Raw genomic sequence first — 23,835 nt, 5'->3', positions numbered from 1 at the left:
ATCTTATGTTTGGGACACAGTGTGAGATGTCAAATCAGAGCACACAGAAGCAAGACGTGTCAACACACCTGTGTCTCATTGAAGTCCTTCACCCCCACACAGTATACGGAGGCACCCAGACTCCGCGAACGGTTGGCCTGTCAGGTATTCACAGAGGAGAGCAAAAACAAGAAAAACTGTCAAGACCTGGAAGCTATTAAAGCACTGCATTGCACAACATCGACCAACACACAACCACAGAAAACCCTCCAGATCGCTCCTCTGGACCTGTCGTGACTCTGAGCCATAGATTTGAGTAATAGTTAAGAGATAACACAGCACTGAGTTCTTGTTGACTGTCATTCAATATTGTTTCTAAAAATAATTAAACGCTGATGGAAACACTTGAGTGGCTAGAGCCAATAGAGCTCACGATTCAAATGTTACATTTCATGAGCATCTGAAAGAAGGCCCTTCAGAGCTGAGCTGACAATTTTATTCAATATGAGTGACAGCATAAAGCTTCAAGTTATTGCTCCGAGGCTCCCTGTTCAGGGTAAGTGGCATTTTCCCCACAACATTTTGAAAGCTACTGAGAAAGATACAGTATCTGCATCACTTCCTCAAGTGTGTCCAAGGGTGCTCAGAACTGATTAAACAGCCCTAGCTCTGCACGCCTGCTGCACCTGCACTCCCAACTAAATCATTGGTTCATTGTGCAGATGCGAATGACTCTGCCTTCTTTATTCATGGGCAGATGGGAGACATAAATCTGACAGAAACGTTGGCCCCCCTTTTCCTTCTCTGAAAAGAATGGATCAAAGTGCTACTGAGGTGATGTATATGGTGCTGCTGTTTGATCTGTGCCAACAGGAGTGCCGCTTCTGTTTACAATTTGTGGGCTCGTCTTTCTCCCTCTGGCTATATTTGCTGTTTACCTCTCTCTGTCTCAGGCTGTGCTTACCTCTCTCTCAGCATAGTAGAAGAGGTCCTCATGCAACTCTCCATCTGTGAGAGCTATGATGACACTGGCAGTACGGTATCCTATCAGACAGAAAACCTATGATTAGGATCTAATTGCTGCCACAGCGCTATCCAAATAATAATGTCAGACTAACAGATAGACAGGAGAAATTCATATATCATGCACAACTTCCAGCAGGAAACAATTGAAATTTTTTATTTAACTACACACCTTCTGAGTTTCCATAATATATCTGCTCACTGGCCTGTAAAAAAAGATGTATTGGATTCAAACAGTACAATGGCTAAAGTGGTCCTGTGAATACAGTAACTCTTCCATACTAATACAGGTGCCATTTTGGCTCCAAACCATGTTCTTTGTTCTTAAGCCAGAAAGGAGATAGATTCCAGCTCAGAGCTCAGCTAAAAGCAGACAGCTCACCCTCTGGATGCCCTCGTGCATAAAGGTGTCTCCACCTGGAAGTACCTTCTGGAGCTCCTCCAGACCTTTGCGAATCTGCTCCCTGAGCAAGCAAACAGATGAAAGGGCAGTTCATATTCATCATGTCTCACCCCTCACCCTGCAAAAGTCCTCCACTGGGCACAGATGTCAACTCAACATCTATTCCAAGTTGGTTCAACGTCATTTCATTGAAATGTGGAAACAACGGTGATTCAACCAGTGTGCCCAGTCTGATAGATCTAACTGCAGCTAAACAGCTATTACAACTACATTCGCTAGAGCTTCAAATGAGAGTAGCTTTAGGTTTTGATGTAAGAAGAGTCATAATAGTGATAAAATTATAAATGTGTGACGTCCTACTACCAAATCATAATGTCAAACTCAAACATTGAGTACAGCATTGAACTGCATGCACACCCATAATCATGAACAACAAGTGAGTCGTTTTGAGCCCTCAAATCTAACAGATTTCCCTTTTGACTGATTTCTTGTACAATGCATAGTCTTCTCCCTAAACTAAAAGCTGACAGACGGATATGACGTGACAAAGACAATAGGCACAGAAACAAAGACCTAGCATGATCTCTCTATTGAAGTGGTATTCCATTTCAGAGAGTAGTGATGGGCTTTATGTGTGCTTCAGGTTTTAAGAGTGTCCTACTGGCACAGGACATTGTCTAGCAGATGGTGGGGGAAATGAGTCCTGTGTGAAATGAGACAGCAGGAAGACCATAAACATTGAAAATGTTTCAGTGCCTGCGTGGACAATGCGCCTAAGGAAAGATTAGACCCATATGCGACATGTAATATATTGTGAGCCACATGCTGAAGCTTACAGTTTGCCAAAGAATTGACAGCATTGTCAGTCAAACTCAATGTGAGGGTATTGTTCTCTGTGATTCTTATGTCTCTAATTCAATGAACCTTAAACAAATCCTGCATGTTTCTCTGGATTCTTGATAATCAACTCAGTTCAGAATCAGCAAATACCTGCCATCTTGTGGAGAGGTAATACCCCAAATCCTAAGAAAGAAAGATTGTTCCCTCACCTGTCCTCTGTGAGCCGCATCAAAATCCTTCCCTCAGTGGAGAACACAATGAAGGACATGCGCAGCTGTGGACTGGAGAGAAATTGACAACATTTATACAGTATATTAACTTTCTTTACATTTTAGTCATATAGCAGACACTCTTATCAGGAGCAACTTATAGTTAGTGCATTCATCTTAAGACAGCTAGGTGGGACAACCACATATTACAGGCATAGAAAGTACATTCAGAGTCAGAGATAGAAGGGGGGGGGGGATTCATCTGGTATCTTTATCTGGTAGACATTCATACCCACACACACGGTTAACAGTTGAAAGTTTTGTTAATATTGAATTTATATAACTTTACATTACAGGGTCTTTGTAAACTATTCTCACCTTATGAACTTATGAGCCAGATGTTCCACAAAGTGATAGATTTCAATCCAGTGGTGCTGCACACTCCCAGATCTGTAAAGAGAGAGAACATATTGATGAGTGTTTTGTATAACAGTCTGGAGGAAGTGGAGAGGTTAAGGACTATCTGTCCTACTATGAGAGTCAGGGGAATCAATGTGTACTGCATCTATCTCTATTGTAGAAAGGCAGCATCTGCTTTAAACATTTTCACTATTATGTGAATCCTATAGCACAGTAAAAGACTGTTTGACACAAAGGGGAAAGGGGATACCTAGTAAGTTGCACAACTGAATGCATTAAACTGAAAGGTGTCTGCCTTAAATTGACGTCTGCATCGTCGGCGCCAAGGGAGCAGTTGTTGTTGTGGGTTAACTGCCATGCTCAAGGGCAGAACGACAGATTTTTTCCACCTTGCCGGCTCTGGGATTCAAACCAGCAACCTTTTGGTTACTGGCCCAACGGTATTAACCGCCAGGCTAGATGCCGCCAGGTAATACATGCACACCTTTCTACAATCTTTTTTCTGCAATCAGACTTTTTACTCGACTTTGTGTTACTTCTTCTGCACATCACGCTGTATCCTATGCTTAACACCCCGTCCGTCCAACAATCTGAGCTAGATGCCCTCAATCTCACACAAATGATCAATGAACCCACCAGGTACAACCCCAAATCTGTAAACACGAGCACCCTCATAGATATCATCCTGCCCTCTAAATAAACCTCTGCTGTCTTCAACCAGGATCCTAGCAATCACTGCCTCAATGCCTGCGTCCGTAATGGGTCTGCGGTCAAACGACCACCCCTCATCACTGTCTAATCCTCCCTAAAAACGCTTCTGCGAGCAGGCCTTTCTAATCGACCTGGCCCGGGTATCCTGGAAGGATATTGACCTCATTCTGTCAGTAAACGATGCCTGGTTATTCTTTAAAAGTGCTTTCCTCACCATCTTAAATAAGCATGCCCCATTCAAAAAATGTGGAACCAGGAACAGATTTAGCCCTTGGTTCACTCCAGACCTGAATGCCCTTGACCAGCACAAAAACATCCTGTGGTGTACTGCATTAGCATCGAATAGCCCCCACGATATGCAACTTTTCAGGGAAGTTAGGAACCAATATAAACAGGCAGTTTGAAAAAGCTATCCTTTGCTTTCCTAACAGAAATTTACATCCTGTAGCACAAACTCTCGGGCTGACTCTTTTCTCTGTATACAGTACATCAATGATGTCGCTTTTGCTGCTGGTGATTCTCTCATCCACCTCTACGCAAACGACACCATTCTGTATACTTCTGGCCCGTCTTTGGACACTGTGTTAACTAACCTCCAGACGAGCTTCAATGCCATACAACACTCCTTCCGTGGCCTCCAAATGCTCTTAAATGCAGTAAAACTAAATGCATGCTCTTCAACCAATCACTGCCCGCACCTACTCGCCCGTCCATCATCACTACTCTGGACGGTTCTGACTTAGAATATGTGGACAACTACAAATACCTAGGTGTCTGGTTAGACTGTAAACTCTTCTTCCAGACTCACATTAAGCATCTCCAATCCAAAATGAAATCTAGAATCGGCTTCCTATTTCGCAACAAACAACAATGCTGCCAAACATATCCTCGTAAAACTGACTATCCTACCGATCCTCGACTTCAGCGATGTCATTTACAAAATATCCTCCAACACTCTACTCAGCAAATTGGATGCAGTCTATCACAGTGCCATACATTTTGTCACCAAAGCCCCATATACTACCCACCTCTGCGACCTATATGCTCTTGTTGGCTGGCCCTCTCTTCATTATCAGTCGCCAAACCCACTGGCTCCATCCTCATCTATTAGTCTTTGCTAGGTAAAGCCCTGCCTTATCTAAGCTCCCTGGTCACCATAGCAGCACCCACCCGTAGCACGTGCTCCAGCAAGTATATTTCACTGGTCACCCCCAAAGCCTATTCCTCCTTTCGTTCCAGTTCTCTGCTGCCAATGACTGGAACAATTTTTTTATTTTATTTTTATAAATAGTCACTGAAGCTGGAGACTCCCTCACTAACTTTAAGCATCAGCTGTCAGAGCAGCTCACAGATCACTGCACCTGTACATAGCCCATCTGTAAATAGCCCATCCAACTACCTCATCCCCATATTGTCATTTATTTTTGCTCCTTTGCACCCCAGTATCTCTACTTGCACATTCATCTTCTGCACATTTATCACTCCAGTGTTTAATTGCTCAATTGTAATTACTTTGCCACTACGGCCTATTTATTGCCTTACCTCCCTAATCTCACCTCATTTGCACACACTGTATATAGATTCCTATTGTGTTATTGACTGTACGTTTGTTTATTCCATGTGTAACTCTGTGTTGTTGTTTGTGTCGCACTGCTTTGCTTTATCTCGGCCAGGTCGCAGTTGTAAATGAGAACTTGTTCTCAACTGGCCTACCTGGTTAAATAAAGGTGAAATACTTTTTTAAATTTTTTATCCCATCCAACCATTACAGTTTGACGATATATTCATCTTGGCTGAATGTAGTCTTTCCCTGCCGGTGTGTACTGTGGCAACACTCCTGTATGCCTCTTCTTTCCTGAAAATGAGGGTATTGCTTCAGAAGCACCCATTCTATTAGAACACACAAACACCTTGGTTAGAAAGCAACAATGTAGCCTATAACGCTGATTGATTAGATAGTTGCCATCTTTGGACTGCACCAATGATCTCATGCTGATGCAGATCAGTGAAATCCTTCTTCTCAGATTACTGTCAATGTGTTTATAATGCAGCCCCAGTAATGATCCCCGTCTTATTGGAATCAAGTAAATGATCAGCCATTTTGTGTTACTAGAGTCAGGGAAATGATCAGTCATTATGCCTACATGCCTGAGTTATGTATTTGAATTAGGCCAGTCTAACAGGGCTGTAGTACCGTACTGAACATCACTACGTATGCATAGCTGACCGATTCATTACAGAATTTTGTGGTTTAAATCTCCTTGTCCTTATTTGATGATTATGTTTTGTTAAAGAGGCACTCCAGTCTCCTTCTCACCTCATTTAACACCTGATTTAGTTAACAAAAGGCACATCTCAATAGGTGGTCCAGGTAAGTCATGACATCACAAGTAGGGGGGTGGGTCTTTCCTCTTTTGTTCTCTATTGCTCCTCAACGGAGGGGAGGCCGATGACGTCACAAATTCCCATCAGACCAACTCATTGAATGCCCTACTCCTTGAAGTTTTCAGTTGTGTCTAAAAAATGTATATTTTTTAAACACTATTTTGCTCAAAACATTTTTTTTTACCCATGAGTGTATGTACTTTACGGTATTTATACTTGGGCTGTCACTTTTCAACAATTCAAAAATCACTGATCTCTAACCTTGATAATTGTTTCTTACAATTCAATTTTGTTGACAGTAGGTTGACCGGCCATATGATTCGTCTTTCTTTCTTTCTGTGTGTCATTCTTTTAATTCCTGTCTTTACTCCTATCCTCTTCTTTCTCCCTCTCGGAGCATTTCTCAAAACACCTCTTTATCCATTGTTACCAGGATACGAGTCCCAGCACAGACAGCGCAGCCAAAAGGCTGAAACATTGGAACATCTGGACCTAATGGAGAAAGGGTTCTGCAGACACACAGAGGAGTTGACACAGAGAGGAGTGATGATCAGACAGAGAATACAGAAGGACAGTTATGGTAAAAAGGGATACCAGTTCAAACAAAGAGAGGTAGAGGAATGCAGCTGGAGAATGACTACATAGACCCATGAATGACCACATGGAACTCTTCCACATCAGCTAATGGAGATCCTAATAAAAAACTACATATAATACAGAATCAGAGGAGACAGTTCAAAATAATGGCTGGAACGGAGCAAATGGAATGTGTTTGATGTATTTGATAGCATTCCACCTATTCCGCTCCAGCCATTACCACGAGCCCGCCCTCCCCAATTAAGGGGCCACCAACCTCCTGGTGTCTAACATTCTCTTTTTTTATGCATTTTCTGTTAGCAAAACATTGTGCACACACACAGCAGTATGTTCATCATACTCCCTGCATCAGTCTTTTGAATCTTACAATTCGAGATGTCTGCCTGAATTTCCACTTAGCTAAAATGTTATGCCACCACAGAAATGTCTGCCTGGAGTTGGCATTCTGATGTAGGGCAAAAGGAAAAACAATCTTCATCCATGAGTAAGAAACTAAACAATGGAGGAGAGGAAAAGGCAGACCCAAATGAAAGAGGACGAAGCTGAAGCATGCTCACCCACATAAGACAAATAATCATGCAGGCAATAAGGTAATGAGTGTTGTCATTTGAAAGTATTGGAGTTCAGAGGGTAGCAATATCTATTAAAACCAGAAGAGGCTCTATTTTACCCTATCATTAGGTATGCCCCAAAAGATCCACTGCCCTCACCCACCTGGAAAAAGGGAATGCACAAGTGAAGATGCTGTAAATCGACTACAGCTTGGTCTTCAATAGCATAGTGCTCTCTAAGCTCACCACAAAGCTCTCGGCCCTGGGACTTAACTCCTCCATATAGAACTGGGTCTTAAACTTCCTGACGGCCACCCCCAGGTGGTGAGGGTAGGTAATATCACCTCCTCCACACTGACCCTCAACACGGGGGAACAGTTCCAACTCCATCAAAATCGCTGATGACACGACAGTAGTAGGCATGATTAGCAACAACGACGAGACGGCCTACAGAGATTAGGTGGGCACTCTGATGGCGTGGTGCAAGGTAAACAACTTCTCCCTCAAAGTCAGCAAATCAAAGGAGCCGATTGTGGACTTCAGGAGGAACCAGGCTAGGCACTCCTCCATATAGAACTGGGTCCTAAACTTCCTGACGGCCACCCCCAGGTGGTGAGGGTAGGTAATATCACCTCCTCCACACTGACCCTCAACACGGGGCTGCCGTGGAGACGGTCAAAAACCTTTAAAGTTTCTCTGTGTACACATCTCAGAGGAGCTGAAATGGTCAAACCACAAAGACGCCGTGGTGAAGAAAGCAGGAGGTTTACGAAATTCGGCCTGTTCCCGAGGGCCCTCACAGTGTTGGACAGGTGCACCATCGAGATCACACTGTTGGGCTGCATCAGCCTGGTATGGCAACTCCTGACCACAAGGTTCTACAGATGACGCACACTGTCTGCCCTCCTAGACACCTACAACACCAGGTGTCGCAGGAAGACCAAGAAAATCCTCAGGGACCTCAGCCACCCGAGTCACAGCCTGTTCTCGCCGCTTTCATCACTCAGACGCAGGCAATATAGGAGCATCATGGCAGAAATAAACTGCCCAATAGCTTCTACCCCCTGCCCCCCCTTACCCCCTAATGGACATTTATCCTTGTAACCTCACACTATGGACAAATATCCTTATTTACACACGTTGCCACTTAACTGCAACAACTGTATAGAATTTAAAACTAGTTGTAAATAAATAAATAAACAAACACACACACACACAGAACAAAAATATAAAATGCAACCATTTCAAGATGTGACTGCGTTACAGTTCATATAAGTCAATCAGTCAATTTAAATGAGTTCATTAGGCCCTAACCTATGGATTTCACATGACTGGGCAGGAGCGCAGCCATGGGTAGGCCTGGGAGAGCATAGGCCCACCCACTGGGGTTTCATCAGCTGTCTGGGTGGCTGGTGAAGGAGCTAGATGTGGAGGTCCTGGGCTGGCGTGGTTACACGTGGTCTGCTGTTGTGAGGCCGGTTGGACGCACTGCCAAATTCTCTAAAATGTTGTTGGAGGCAGCTTATGGTTACATTCAATTATCTGGCAACAGCTCTGGTGGACATTCCTGCAGTCAGCATGCCAATTGCACGCTCCCTCAAAACTGTGGCATTGTGCTGTGTGACAAAACTGCACATTTGAGTGGCCTTTTGACCCCAGCACAAGGTGCACCTGTGTAATGATCATGCTGTTTAATCAGCCCTTGATATGCCACACCAGTCAGGTGGATGGATTATCTTGGCAAAGGACACATTTTTGCACAACACTTTAGAGAAATCCGTTTTTGTGCGTCTGGAAAATATCTGGGATCTGTTATTTCAGCTCATGAAACATGGCACCAACACTTTACATGTTGCGTTTATATTTTTGTTCAGTGTATATATATATATATATATATATATATATATATATATATATATATATACACAGTATATATAATATTTTTTTTAAACTTTATTTAACTATGCAAGTCAGTTAAGAACAAATTCTTATTTACAATGACTGCCTATCCCGAACCAACCCGGACAACGCTGGGCCAATTGTGCGCCACCCTATGGGACTCCCAATCACGACCGGATGTGATACAGCCTGGATAGAGATACATACACACACCCACCCACGCCTTTTCTATTATTTTACTTAGTATTATTATTTGTATTATTGTTTCACTCACTTCTCTGACCTGCATTGTTGGAGCATAAGAATTTCGCTGTACCCTGCAATTACATCTGCGACCCTGTGCATGTGACTCAAACTGATTTGATTTGCCTTTGCTCACAATAATTAGGCCCTTTTTATGGAGGGTAAGGAAGCCAATATATAGTTTGATAATTTGGGTGAACTAACACTAAGGAGAACTAGTGCAGAAGTGACAGGGAAAGTCTACCTACAGTAGAAATACATCTGAGAATATCATAGGGTGGCATAAATGCGATATTATTGGTTGTGGTTGAAATGCTAAAAACTGGTGCAGCTCCATGAAACAGACACTCTGAATCAGTCCAATGCCAACAATATGGCTGAGTGAAAATGAAAACATGCAAGAATCAGCAAGCTAGTTAGTTGCACGCAGGATTGATTTGTCCACATGTTAGTCACACAGAGATAAACACGGTTCTTGGAAATCTACAGTTCATTTGTAAAGTATTCAGACCCATTGACTTTTTCCACATTTTGTTCCAGCCTAATTCTGAAATGGATTAAATTGTTTTCCCTCATCAATCTACACACAATACCCCATAATGACAAAGCAAAAACAGATTACAATCTTTTGGCAAATTTATTTAAAAAAATGAAATATCACATTTCCATAAGTATTCAGACCCTTTACTCAGTACTTTGTTGAAGCACCGTTGGCAGTGATTACAGCCTACAATCTTGGCACACCTGCTTTTGGGGAGTTTCTTCCATTCTTCTTGCAGATCCTCTCAAGCTCTGTCAGGTTGGATGGGGAGCGTCACTGCACAGCTATTTCCAGGTCTCTCCAGAGATGTTCGATCGGGTTCAAGTCCGGACTCTAGCTGGGCCACTCAAGGACATTCAGTGACTTATCCTGAAGCCACTCCTGCATTGTCTTGGCTGTGTGCTTAGGGTTGTTGTCCAGTTGGAAGGTGAACCTTCAACACAGTCTGAAGTCCTGAGCGCTCTGGAGCAGGTTTTCATCAAGGATCTCTCTGTACTTTGCTCCGTTCATCTTTCCCAACTAGTCTCCGAGTCCCTGCCGCTTAAAAACATCCCCACAGCATGATGCTGCCACCACCATCTCTCACCATTGGGATGGTGCCAGGTTTCCACCAGACGTGACGCTTGGCATTCAGGCCAAAGAGTTCAATATTGGTTTCATCAGAACAGAGAATCTTGTTTCTCATGGTCTGAGTCCTTTAGGTGCCTTTTGGCAAACTCAAAGCATGCTGTCATGCGCCTTTCACTGAGGAGTGGCTTCCGTCTGGCCACTCTACCATAAACGCCTGATTGGTGGAGTGCTGCAGAGATGGTTGTCCTTCTGGAAGGTTCTCCCATCTCGACCGGAACTGTGGCGCTCTGTCAGAGTGACCATCGGGTTGTTGGTCACCACCCGAACCAAGGGCCTTCTGCACCGATTGCTCAGTTTGGCTAGGCGGCCAGCTCTAGCAAGAGTCTTGGTGGTTCTAAACTACTTCCATTTAACAATGATGGAGGACACTGTGTTCTTGGGGAGCTGCAATGCTGCAGACATTTTTTGGTACCATTCCCCAGATCTGTGCATCGACACAATCCTGTCTCGGAGCTCTACTGACAATTCCTTCAACCTCATGGCTTGGTTTTTTCTCTGATATGCACTGTCAACTGTGGGACCTTATATAGACAGGTGTGTGCCTTTCCAAATCATGTCCAGTCAATTGAATTTACCACAGGTGGACTCCAATCAAGTTGTAGTAACATCTCAAGCATGATCAATGGAAACAGGATGCACCTGAACTCAATTTCAAGTTCCATAGCAAAGGGTCTGAATACTTACGGAAATAAGGTATTTCTGTTTTTTCACTTCGTTGTTATGGGGTATTGTGTGTAGATGGATTAAATAAAACATTTCCTCATCAATTTTAGAATAAGGCTGTAACGTAACAAAATGTGGTCTGAATACTTTTGAGAATTCACTGTATGTAACTCAAGAAAACAGGGGACAGGTAAACACTGCTTTTGTGAAGAGTTTTAAAGAGGCTCATGTCACCGCCTTCTAAAGGTGTGTTGCATTATGGGGATAAGATTTTCAGAATTTTCCCAATGCTTGATCAATGCACCTCAGGAGAAGTAAATACCACATATGTTTTGTAAGATGCAGGTTTTCAAAGATGCTGGAAATAAAAATATATATTTTCCACATTAGGTTATATATTTTTTTGCAGTCAGAACGCCTTCAACATTGTATAAAGTACACAAATATAGCAATGAGGTTATATCAGATTATTACACTTATCAAATAAACAGACATTGAGAAAACACTTCACATTATTTTGCCAGCATATGGCAAAATAAAATAGAAATGGTTTCACCAGGGGTCTTGATAATAACAATAACATTCCTGAACATGTCCTGAACATCAAGGCCTGATTACCAAACGGGCATGCAGGGCACCAAACCCCCACACAATTTGAGAAAATGTTCTTTAAAACTGCAACATTTTCTCTCAGCCTCATGGTAAAATGTGTTGAATAGCAATAACTTAGCTATAAAACTGCAAATATGTCTCTCAGCCTCATGGCAAAATGTAAACAAAAGCATGAGATGAGCTATAAAACAGCAACAACAAAAAAATCTCTACCCCATGACAAAAAGTGTAGAATTGCAGCAAATTAGCTTAAAACTGCAACATTTTATCTTAGCCTCATGACAATATGTGTTGAAAGGCTGTAAGTTAGCTTTGATAAATTAGATCAGGTGTAGCACTCGCAAGGCACAGCTGAGCATAAATTTAAATAATTTGCTGTTTTATTTTACTGGATTAATGGTACCTGCATCTGTCATGATGCTTTCAAGGCAACTGGGAACAAGGACAAATCATGACGTCGGAGTTCTAGAAAGATGCCCGAGTTTCCGACTTGGAATTCCGACTTGGATGACCGTTCAAAATGATTTTTCCCTGTCAGATGTCGGAAGTATGAGGTTTCCAGTTGAACACAGCATTAGTCTCAGCCTCTCACGGTCACATTGTTCTAAAGAGACGGTTATCAAAACGTCACGCCAGGGTAAGCCTACATGAAACACAGGCCTTATTTTAAGTGTTTCTAAAATCCCCTATGGGAAAAATTATTGGAACCATTTCCCTGTTTGACCGCCAGGTTTTATGGGTTTTATGACTCATACTGTGGTACTCTATGCCAACCTGGTGTGCAGGGCTTCTGAATCAAGTACACCTTCCACCAACAGCGCAACACGAAAAAAAAGAGCAAGCCTGTATCGTTGGCTTTTCTACAGAAATGTTTGGTGGTCAACTAGGAACGTTTTTATTTATTTATTTCACCTTTATTTAACCAGGTAGGCCAGGTGAGAACAAGTTCTCATTGACAACTGTGACCTGGCCAAGATAAAGCAAAGCAGTGCGACAAAAACAACAACACAGAGTTACACATGGGTGTATTGTCTTGAAGATCGACCGGTTGGTGACCACTGATGTTATACAGTGGATATGTACAAATGAATGTGATATTTGAGTCTCTCTCTCGCCAACTGATAGTACATTGTACACACAGTTATGAACTCTGCCCCCAATAGTGTATGACAAGCAGTGGAGAGATAAGGTGGAAAGAGAATGATGAATGACAAACTCACTTGTCCAGAACAAAGTAGAGGTCAAAGCTCCCGAAGCAGGATGATCCAGTCTCCCCCCTCTCCTGGTTGTGCCCAGCGTTACCAGCTGTCAGCACCACCAGCACACTCACAACACCAAGCAGCACTGGTAACCAGGAGCCTCTGCACCCATATGAAGACATTATTCCAGTTTGGAGGAGCCTATTTCACATAAGAGTAAGAATAAAACCACTTGGAAAACAGGTGGAGAAAAACCTTTCCTTTGTACAAAAAAACAATTCCTTATTTCTCTATATTGATCCAGTATTCTTCAGTATTGAAAATAAGTTATCTGATAGGGTGCAGTGGAGGCAGAGAATGCACTGATGCTATGAATCTAGTCCGTCTCAACAGAGTCAGGAAGCTCTAATAACTGGGTCAGAGACAAGCAAGCACAGGCTACATGCACTGAGGCACACAGCAGCAAACTCCTGGTCTTCCTTTGTCCTACTTCCCAACAGTAAGAAAATAGCTACAAAGTAAGTGCATTCCAGGCAGCTCCACAGAAAACGATGTAATTGTGTCTAACTTACAGTCCCTTTCCAAAACTCTGACTTTCTTTTTCCTTTTTTTCACGTGGTTGAAGAGGGAATTAAAACAAGTGAGAAAGACAAACTCCACTTCTACTGCCATCTAATGGTTACAATCGGTGGTGACAATGTTCTAAATCAGGAGTTTATCTGGGGCCTCATTTATCAACCATTATCAACCATGCGTACATACAATTTTCACTGAATTCTGGCATATGTGGAGATTCTAAGATTTGCGTGCGCAACAAATTATTGAGATTTATCAAACTGTCGCAACATATACGCATATTTTCATTAATAAATCAGAGCCATACTATATTTGTGCGTTACAATTCCATTATTCCTTTATGGTAAGAAAAAATAAAAATACGTAATTTGCTGTATGATTTGGAGATGTTGGAACTGGACCATGACAGTTTCTAAAGCCAGTGGCAAATTTGATCACATGTATTTAAACCTAATTTTTATATTTTGAAGTAACGTTTTCAAAATAAAATGCATGATCTCTACTTTTGAGCAGGTGGTTCATGCTAAATGCCCTCGCATTCTGCTAGTTTGATTGTCTATTCGAACAATTTAAACGGAAATGCTACAGCACATTTCTATGGAAAATACAATTCAATATATTGTTTGTGAATAGATTATTGTGTTTCTATATCTTACATTGGTATAGGCTCTGAATTTAAATAGGCTACTATCGCAGAGCAATACTGTAGCCTACCCATCCTTTCAAATATTTTAAATAGGCTACCGGATCTCTACTTTTGAGCAGGTGGTTAGGCTATTAAATGAGTACCATTTTATAAACGCAGACAGATAATTTGTTCATTGAACATGTGGGATCTTTTTCTGTCGGTAAAATGTATTATGCGAGAAATGGCGGTGGAAACAACTTTATGTAGAATTATTGATATAATAACCATCATATGGACGTAAACTTGGGAGTCCGCCTCCCACTACAACTCGGGAAACCATGCAGTTTATGAGGCTACAGATTAAATAAATAATGATGAACATCACAGGTTGGAGAAATTGCATGGTGATGAGGTTGATGCTCCTTTCCAATAAATGTCTGGGGTTTGATTCTTGTGACATGATGATCGATGCTTGACTGACATTTGACAAATATTATTGTAGACAAGCCTACCCCCACAATATCATGTAGACTAGCCTACCCCTACAGCCTACTGTATCTGCAAGCTGTTGGAGTGCACATGCCTATACCAGAGAGGCATGTTTTCTATTTAATGCAACAGTTATTGTGACAAAACTACACTATTTATACAAAAGTATGTGGACACCCCTTCAAGTGAGTGGATTCGCCTATTTCAGACACACCCGTTGCTGACAGGTGTATAAAATCGAGCACACAGCCATGCAATCTCCATAGACAAACATTGGCAGTAGAACGGCCTTACTGAAGACACAGTGACTTTCAATGTGGCACCGTCATAGGATGCCACCTTTCCAACAAGTCAGTTCTTAAAATGTCTGCCCTGCTAGAGCTGCCCTGGTCAACTATAAGTGCTGTTATTGTGAAGTGGAAATATGGTCTGGGGCTGTTTTTCATGGTTTGGGATAGACGCCTTAGTACCAGTGAAGGGAATTCTTAACCCTAAAGTATAGAATGACATTCTAGATGACTCTGTGCTTCCAACTTTGTGGCAACAGTTTGGGGAAGGCCTTTTCCTGTTTCAGTATTACAATGCCCCCGTGAACAAAGCGAGGTCCATACAGAAATGGTTTGTCGAGATCGGTGTGGAAGAACTTGACTGGCCTGCACAGATCCCTGACCTCAACCCCATCGAACACCTTTGGGATTAATTGGAACGCTGATAGTACCAGCAAAACACCAGTCTAAACGTCAACAGTGAAGAGGCAACTCAGAGATGCTGGTCTGAACCCCTGAGACAGCAGGGATTTGTTGTTGTGCTTCAAATAGCATGGTCTTTTTTCACTGTAATAGCTACTCTAAATTGGACAGTGCGGTTAAAAAAATGCACCTTTATTTACCAGGTAGGCTAGTTGAGAACAAGTTCTCATTTACAACTGCGACCTGGCCAAAATAAAGCAAAGCAGTGCGACACAAACAACAACAAAGAGTTACGCATGGAATAAACAAACATACAGTCAATAACACAATAGAGAAAAAGTCTATATACAGTGTGTGCAAATGAGGTAAGATAAGGGAGGTAGGCAATAAATAGGCCATAGTGGTGAAATAATTACAATTTAGCGATTAAACACTGGAGTGATAGATGTGCAAAAGATGAGTATACATTAACAAGAATGTAATCTTTCAGCCCATATAAGACATGTCTATGTCCTGGAAAATTGGCTGTTGCTTACAACGTCATTCTAGTCACATTAGCAACAACCGTCCCGGTTTAGGGACATGGATCCTGTAGAGGATAATTATTAAGTAACCTTCTGTCTTATGTAACCATACCTAACACATCATACTAATATCAGTGGCCAGGATTTACGTTCACCATGTTACGTCTACTTTACGAGACCAGGCTGGCAACAGTGCAACCTGCAAATATCCCTTAGTGTACATTGAGCCTACAATACATAAAGAATACCTACCTAATATTGAGTTGCACCCCCCCTCTGAACAACCTCAAATCGTTGGGGCATGGAGTCTACAAGGTGTCGAAAGCGTTCCACAGGGATGCTGGCCCATGTTGACTCCAATGCTTCCCACAGTTTTGTCAAGTTGGCTGGATGTCCTTTGTGTAGTGGGCCATTCTTCATACACACAGGAAACTGTTGAGCGTGAAAAAAACCTGCAGCATTGCAGTTCTTGACACAAACCCGTGCGCCTGGAACCTACTACCTAATACCTCGTTCAAAGGTACTTAAATATTTTGTCTTGCCAATTCACCCTCTGAATGACACCCATAGACAATCCATGTCTCAATTATCTCAAGGCTTGAAAATCCTTCTTTACCTCTTAAGGATCCACCCTTTTATTTCAATTTTCGCCTAAAATGACATACCCAAATCTAACTGCCTATAGCTCAGGACCTGAAGCAAGGATATGCATATTCCTGATACCATTTCAAAGGAAACACTGAAAGTTTGTGGAAATGTGAAATGAATGTAGGAGAATATAACACATATCTGCTAATAGATAATACAAAGAAAAACATGCTTTTTTTTGTACCATCATCTTTGAAATGCAATAGAAAGGCCATTATATGACATAGGAGTTTAGGCTCAATTGTGTGCGCAGCAGTGTGCGTGCAAAGTTTTAGACTGATCCAATGAACCATTGTATTTCTGTTCAAAATGTTGTATTAAGACTGCCCAAATGTGTCTAATTGGTTTATTAATAACTTTTCAAGTTCAGAACTGTGCACTCTCCTCAAACAATAGCATGGTATTCTTTCACTGTAATAGCTACTGTAAATTGGACAATGCAGTTAGATAAACAATAATTTAAGCTTTCTGCCAATATCAGAAATGTCGATGTCCAGGGAAATGTTCTTGTTACTAACAACCTCATGCTAATCGCATTAGTCTACGTTAGCTCAACCATCCCTCGGGGGACCCACCGATCCTGTTAACCTGTCTCCTCCCCTTCATCTACACTGATTGAAGTGGATTTAACAAGTGACATCAATAAGGGATCGTAGATTTCACCTGGATTCACCTGGTCAGTCTATGTCAGGGAAAGAGCAGGTGTTCTGAATGTTTTGTACACTCAGTATATATATGATATAGTGGTAGGACAGGGCAGTTTGATGCTATGAAGTTGCTTGTTTACTTGGTCAACCCAGACCTTACAAAAACACTCACACATGTAATGTGTCTTTTGCGATAAAAAAAAAAAACCCTGCATGGTTGGGAAGGGCACATAAGCAAACATTTCACGGTCAAGTTTACACCCGTTGTAGGCTATTTAGCGCATGTGACAAATACAATCTCTCAACCAGCTTCATCTGGAATGCTTTTCCAACAGTCTTGAAGGAGTTCCCACATATGCTGAGCACTTGTTGGCTGCTTTTCCTTCACTCTGCGGTCCAACTCATCCTAACCATCTCAATTGGGTTGAGGTCAGGTGATTGTGGAGGCTAGGTCATCTGATGCAGCACTCCATCACTCTCCTTCTTGGTCAAATAGCCCTTACACCGCCTGGAGGTGTGTTTTGGGTCATTGTCCTGTTGAAAAACAAATGATAGTCCCGTTAAGTGCAAACCAGATGGGATGGCGTATGGCTGCAAAATGCTGTGGTAGCCATGCTGGTTAAGTGGGCCTTCAATTATAAATAAATCACTGACAGTGTCACAAGCAAAGCACCATCACACCTCCTCCATGTATCACTGTGGAGACCACACATACGGAGATCATCCGTTCACCTACTCTGCGTCTCACGAAGACACAGCGGTTGGAACCAAAATTCTTACATTTGGACTCATCAGACCAAAGGACAGATTTCCACAGGTCTAATGTCCATTGCTTGTGTTTCTTGGCCCAATCAAGTCTCTTCTTGTTATTAGTGTCCTTTAGTAGTGGTTTCTTTGCAGCAATTCGACCATGAAGGCCTGATTTACACAGTCTCCTCTGAACAGTTGATGTTGAGATGTGTCTGTTACTTGAACTCTGTGAATGCATTAATTTGGGCTACAATTTCTGAGGCTGGTAACTCTAATTAACTTATCCTCTGCAACAGAGGTAACTCTGCGTCTTCCTTTCCTGTGACGGTGCTCATGAGATCCATGATGGGTTTTGCGACTGCACTTGAATAAACTTTCAAAGTTTCAAATGCATAACACCAGTCTCAACGTCAACAGTGAAGAGGCGACTCCGGGATGCTGGCCTTCTAGGCAGAGTTCCTCTGTCCAGTGTCTGTTCATTTGCCCATATTAATCTTTTATTTTTAATTAGCCAGTCGGAGATATGGCTTTTTCTTTGCAACTCTGCCTAGAAGGCCAGCATCCCAGAGTCACCTCTTCACTGTTGACGTTGAGACTGGTGTTTTGCAGGTACTATTTAATGAAGCTGCCAGTTGACGACTTGTGAGGCGTCTGTTTCTCAAACTAGACACTCTAATGTACTTGTCCTCTTGCTCAGTTGTGCACCGGGGCCTCCCACTCCTCTTTCTATTCTGGTTAGAGACAATTTGCGTTGTTCTGTGAAGGGAGTAATACACAGCGTTGTACGAGATCTTCAGTTTCTTGGCAATTTCTCGCATGGAATAGCCTTCATTTATCAGAACAAGAATAGACTGACGAGTTTCAGAAGAAAGGTCTTTGTTTCTGACCATTTTGAGCCTGTAATCGAACCCACAAATGCTGATGCTCCAGATACGCAACTAGTCTAAAGAAGGCCAGTTTTATTGCTTCTTTAATCAGAACAACAGTTTTCAGCTGTGCTAACATAATTGCAAAAGGGTTTTCTAATGATCAATTAGCCTTTTAAAATTATAAACTTGGATTAGCTAACACAACGTGCCATTGGAACACAGGAGTGATGGTTGCTGATAATGGGCCTCTGTACGCATATGTAGATATTCCATAAGAAATCAGCTGTTTTCAGCTACAATAGTAATTTACAACATTAACAATGTCTACACTGTATTTCGGATCAATTTTATGTTATTTTAATGGACAAAAATGTGCTTTTTTTTCAAAAACAAAGAAATGTCTAAGTGACCCCAAACTTTTGAACGATTGTGTATATGTTTCCAATGTATTTTCTCTATCATGTAGTTTAAATCCACCATAAATTCAAACTCAAAACAAATGTGGTTAGTTAAAAATATTCATTTTGTAGTATTTATAATGTCCACATTATGACAACAAAATTAAACCCAATTAGGATACCTATGTGCCATGAAGAACTACAGTAAATTACAGTAAATTAGCAACAACACAGCTTTTGGTATTGGAAAATCAACCAAATTAAAGGACTGTTCTATCACCTCCAAAATCCTGAAAACATAGCATGCAAAATGACTTGATTCACATGAATGTAGACTGGATTCTGATGTAAAGCTACTAGCTAGGGGTCTTGTGGGGAAGTAGAGAACTTCACATGCTTTTAAGTAGTGGGTCTTTTGGGAGTAGCCTACCCTCTCCTCCTCCCCACCCGTAAACAAAAGTGAGAAAAGTGCTTACCATACTGTTTACATAAGAGCCACTGCTTTTTCAGGATTCAGGGCAGGCGCAGGCCAGGGCCTCAATTATCAATGGTGTGTGCTCACAAAAAAAACTAAACGCTGTACGCACCAGTTTTACCGCAAAGGTTGTTATTTAGCCATTTTGAACTTGAGGGGAAAATGTATGTATCTCCATGTAAATCTCAGACCATGTGTACACACAAGATTAGTGGATGATCAACTGTATTGCAAGCAAATATTGTTATTTTGGTGGAAATGGAGGTGTTTGATGCACAGGAATTATAATGGTAGTAAAATAAAAACATTAAAACGTAAGCCTAATGCTCAAACGGATGCATTTGTCATTGGTGGGAGATCGCATAGCAGCATGTGGCTAATATATTTCTTTTACTTTTATTATATAGGCCTAAATCTTGATTATATTGCAGGGCATGTCTCTCCTTTTCTGATATGACTGGTTTATTTCTGCTACACAACAAGTATTGGGCTACCATTTATCCATTGCTCATTCAATAGACAACCATGCTCGAAAGTAAATAAACCGGTAGCCTATTTAAAACTTCTTATGGATGAAATCCCGTTAACGGGATCGATTTGACAACAGCCAGTGAAAGTGCAGGGCGCCAAATTCAAACAACAGAAATTCTCATAATTAAAATTCCTCAAACATACAAGTAATATACACCATTTTAAAGATAGACTTGTTGTTAATCCTACCACAGTGTCCAATTTCAAAAAGGCTTTACGATGAAAGCATACCATGCGATTATGTTAGGTCAGCACCTAGTCACAGAAAAACACAGCCATTTTTCAAGCCAAAGAGAGGAGTCACAAAAAGCAGAAATAGAGATAAAATTAATCACTAACCTTTGATGATCTTCATCAGATGACACTCATAGGACTTCATGTTACACAATACATGTATGTTTTGTTCGATAAAGTTCATATTTATATCCAAAAATCTCAGTTTACATTGGCGCATTATGTTCAGTAATGTTTTGCTTCCAAAACATCTGGTGATTTTGCAGAGAACCACATCAATTTACAGAAATACTCATCATAAATGTTGATAGAAATACAAGTGTTATACATGGACTTAAAGATATACTTCTCCTTAATGCAACCGCTGTGTCAGATTTCAAAAAAGCTTTACGGAAAAAGCACACCATGCAATAATCTGAGTACAGCACTCAGGCACCAAAACAAGCCATACAGATACCCGCCATGTTGTGGAGTCAACAGAAGTCAGAAATAGCATTATAAATATTCACTTACCTTTGATGATCTTCATCGGAATGCACTCCCAGGAATCCCAGTTCCACAATAAATGTTTGTTTTGTTCAATAAAGTCCATAATTTATGTCCAAATACCTCCTTTTTGTTCGCGCGTTTAGTTCACAAATCCAAATTCACGAGGCGCAGGCACTTAGTCCAGACGAAAAGTCAAAAAAGTTATATTACAGTTCGTAGAAACATGTCAAATGATGTATAGAATCAATCTTTAGGATGTTTTTAACATAAATCTTTAATGTTTCAACCGGACAATTCCTTTGTCTTTAGAAATGGAAAGGAACAGAGCTCGCTCTCACGGCCACGCCCCTGACTTAGCTCATGGCATTCTGCCAGACCCCTTAGTCAAACAGCTCTTATTCGCTCCCTCACAGTAGAAGCCTGAAACAAGGTTCTAAAGACTGTTGACATCTAGTGGAAGCCTTAGGAAGTGCAATCGGACCAAATTTTACACTGTATATTGGATAGGCAAAGACTTGAACACCTACAAACCTCAGATTTCCCACTTCTTGGTTGGGTTTTTTCTCAGGTTTTTGCCTGCCATATGAGTTCTGTTATACTCACAGACATCATTCAAACAGTTTTAGAAACTTCAGAGTGGTTTCTATCCAAATCTACTAATAATATGCATATCTTAGCTTCCTGGCCTGAGTAGCAGGCAGTTTACTCTGGGCACCTTATTCATCCAAGCTACTCAATACTGCCCCCCAGCCATAAGAAGTTAAAATATTTGACAATATGGGTGACATTTTAGCCCCACAACCACAGGGCTCTCCAGAGGGTGGTGCGGTCTGCACAAGGCATCACCGGGAAGCTTCTATCTCAAGGCCATCAGACTGTTAAATAGCCATCACTAGCACAGAGAGGCTGCTCCCTACATACACAAACTTCAAATCATTGGCCACTTTTATAAATGGAACACTAGTCACTTTAATAATGTTTACATATCTTGCATTACTCATCTCATATATATATATACTGTATTCTATACTGTCTACTGTATCTTAGTCTATGCCACTCTGACATTGCTCGTCCATAAATGTATACATTCTTAATTCCATTCCTTTACTTAGATTTGTGTGTATTAGGCATTTGTTGTGAAATTGTTAGATATTACTTGTTAGATTTTGCTGCACTGTCGGAACTAGAAGCACAAGCATTTTGCTACACCCGCAGTAACATCTGCTAAACACGTGTATGTGACAAATAAAATGTGATTTGATTTATTTAATCTCAGAGCCTATACCAAGGCAGGAGATAGAAACACAACCATGTATTGATGAACAAAATATTGAACAGCAATTCCTCTTTTGCATAGAAGTGTGGGCTCTAGGCAGCACTTTTAAATTGTTTGAATAGACAATCAATCTTGCAGAATGTGTGGCCAGTGTTTGGCACTCGCTATAGAGCCCCACAGTGGAGGTGTCATAATGCTCATAAAACCTAGTGGTGAAACAGGGAAATGGTTCCAATCGTTTTTCCACCATTCATTTTTTACCATAGGGAATTATAGAAACACTTAAAATTGTGTTTTGTGTAAACATACCCTGACGTGACATTTTGATAACCATATATTTGGTTCTATTTACTCTCAGATTAGAAAATGCTAATTAGCATCAAAGTAGACAGTGGTAATTAGCATCAAAGTAGACATCATGCAAGACTGCAAATCCCTGCAAGTTAATCCTCGATTTGTCAATCTTGTCCGGATCATCATGGTATTTGTAGTTAATTTTGACAGTCACATTAGTAGCTAATTAGCATTTCATTTTTTGGGGGGGGGGAAATACAGGCAAATATATTGATAAGTCACTTTCTCCTAGAGAGATTTACACGGTTATCAAAACGTAACGCCAGGTTATCAAAACGTAACGCCAGGGTAAGCCTACACGGAACACAGCCCTTATTTTAAGTGTTTCTAAAATCCTTTGAATGGTGGAAAAACGATTGGGACCATTTCCTTGTTTGACCGCTAGGTTTTATGGGTATTATGACTCATACTGTGGTACTATATATGAATTTTCAGTTTGAAAAATAGTATTTTTAAGACTTGACTTCTCAGTAACTGGGAAACATTGTAACAGTCCTGAACTACTTTGTTGTTATTTATCTCCTGTAGGCCTTGCTGCTGCTGGCGAGGGCACACTCCTCAACCACCTTAAGTGTCTCTGTCGTTCTTCCTCAGCCCTATTTTGTTGGGTATTAACCCAAGAATGAGGGTGTGACAAGCTGGTTTGCATGCCTGGAAGTCCATGTGTTTCCCTCTGACTGGACTTGTGTTGGGTCTGGATCAAATGTTTTCCCCATGCCAGCTGCTCGTTCTTTGGTTTGTGGGGTGTCCGTTTGGCCCATTGCTGCAGTTTGGGTGGGTCATGAGGAATGTCCAGGCACACAGGAGGTTCAGTGAGGGCACACTGCTTCTTCTCTTCACCCTTGGCTGGCTGAAGCACAGATCTGGTGGTGCCTGTGTCGAGGCCCTTGATACCAGCAGAGGAGTGGTGGTTCTGCCCGGTGTCAAGGGTGAGGCCCCTGGTGCTGGCAGCAGGGTGGTGGTTTTGCCCAGTGTTGTGGGTGAGGCCCTTGGCGTTGGCAGCAGGGTGGTTGTTCTGCCCAGTTTCAAGGACGGAGAACTCTGAGCAGGCAGCAGGGTGATGGCCCTGCCCAGTGTCAGGGACCATGGTGCCAGCAGAGGTGTGGTGGCTCTGCCCGGTGTTGAGGGCTGAGACCTTGGAGCTGGCAGCAGGGGGATGGCCCTTCAGATGACTGTTAGCTAGCTAACTGAACTAAGTTACTGTACTGCAACATTAGCTGGCTATAAACTGTACTGCTGTAGCGCCATAGACCTTCTAATATGTGGATGGCGTGGGAAGAAGCTCCAAAAATCACCTTCTCTCTTCAGGATGTTTATCGTAGATAAACAGTAACTAAAGTGTTATTACTTAAC

The 23,835-nt window shown here is 41.7% G+C and overlaps 1 protein-coding gene across 1 annotated transcript in view; it reads right to left on the bottom strand.

The window, feature by feature from the left end:
• LOC120062873 (anthrax toxin receptor 1-like) overlaps positions 1-23,569 on the bottom strand; it is a 54,942-nt gene extending 31,373 nt beyond the window's left edge. Inside the window, exons 1-8 of the mRNA XM_039012940.1 lie at positions 23,161-23,569; positions 12,927-13,011; positions 2,833-2,904; positions 2,455-2,526; positions 1,385-1,466; positions 1,175-1,208; positions 944-1,023; positions 69-137 (exon numbers count right to left, since the gene is read on the bottom strand). Of these exons, the coding sequence (XP_038868868.1) occupies positions 69-137; positions 944-1,023; positions 1,175-1,208; positions 1,385-1,466; positions 2,455-2,526; positions 2,833-2,904; positions 12,927-13,011; positions 23,161-23,569 (903 nt within the window). The remainder of the gene's footprint in view (positions 1-68; positions 138-943; positions 1,024-1,174; positions 1,209-1,384; positions 1,467-2,454; positions 2,527-2,832; positions 2,905-12,926; positions 13,012-23,160) is intronic.
• Positions 23,570-23,835: the final 266 nt, after the last annotated feature.

This window comes from Salvelinus namaycush, chromosome 18 (genome assembly GCF_016432855.1).
Source record: "Salvelinus namaycush isolate Seneca chromosome 18, SaNama_1.0, whole genome shotgun sequence".
In the NCBI taxonomy this organism is placed as follows: domain Eukaryota; kingdom Metazoa; phylum Chordata; class Actinopteri; order Salmoniformes; family Salmonidae; genus Salvelinus; species Salvelinus namaycush.
This window is presented reverse-complemented; position numbering and strand designations above follow the sequence as displayed.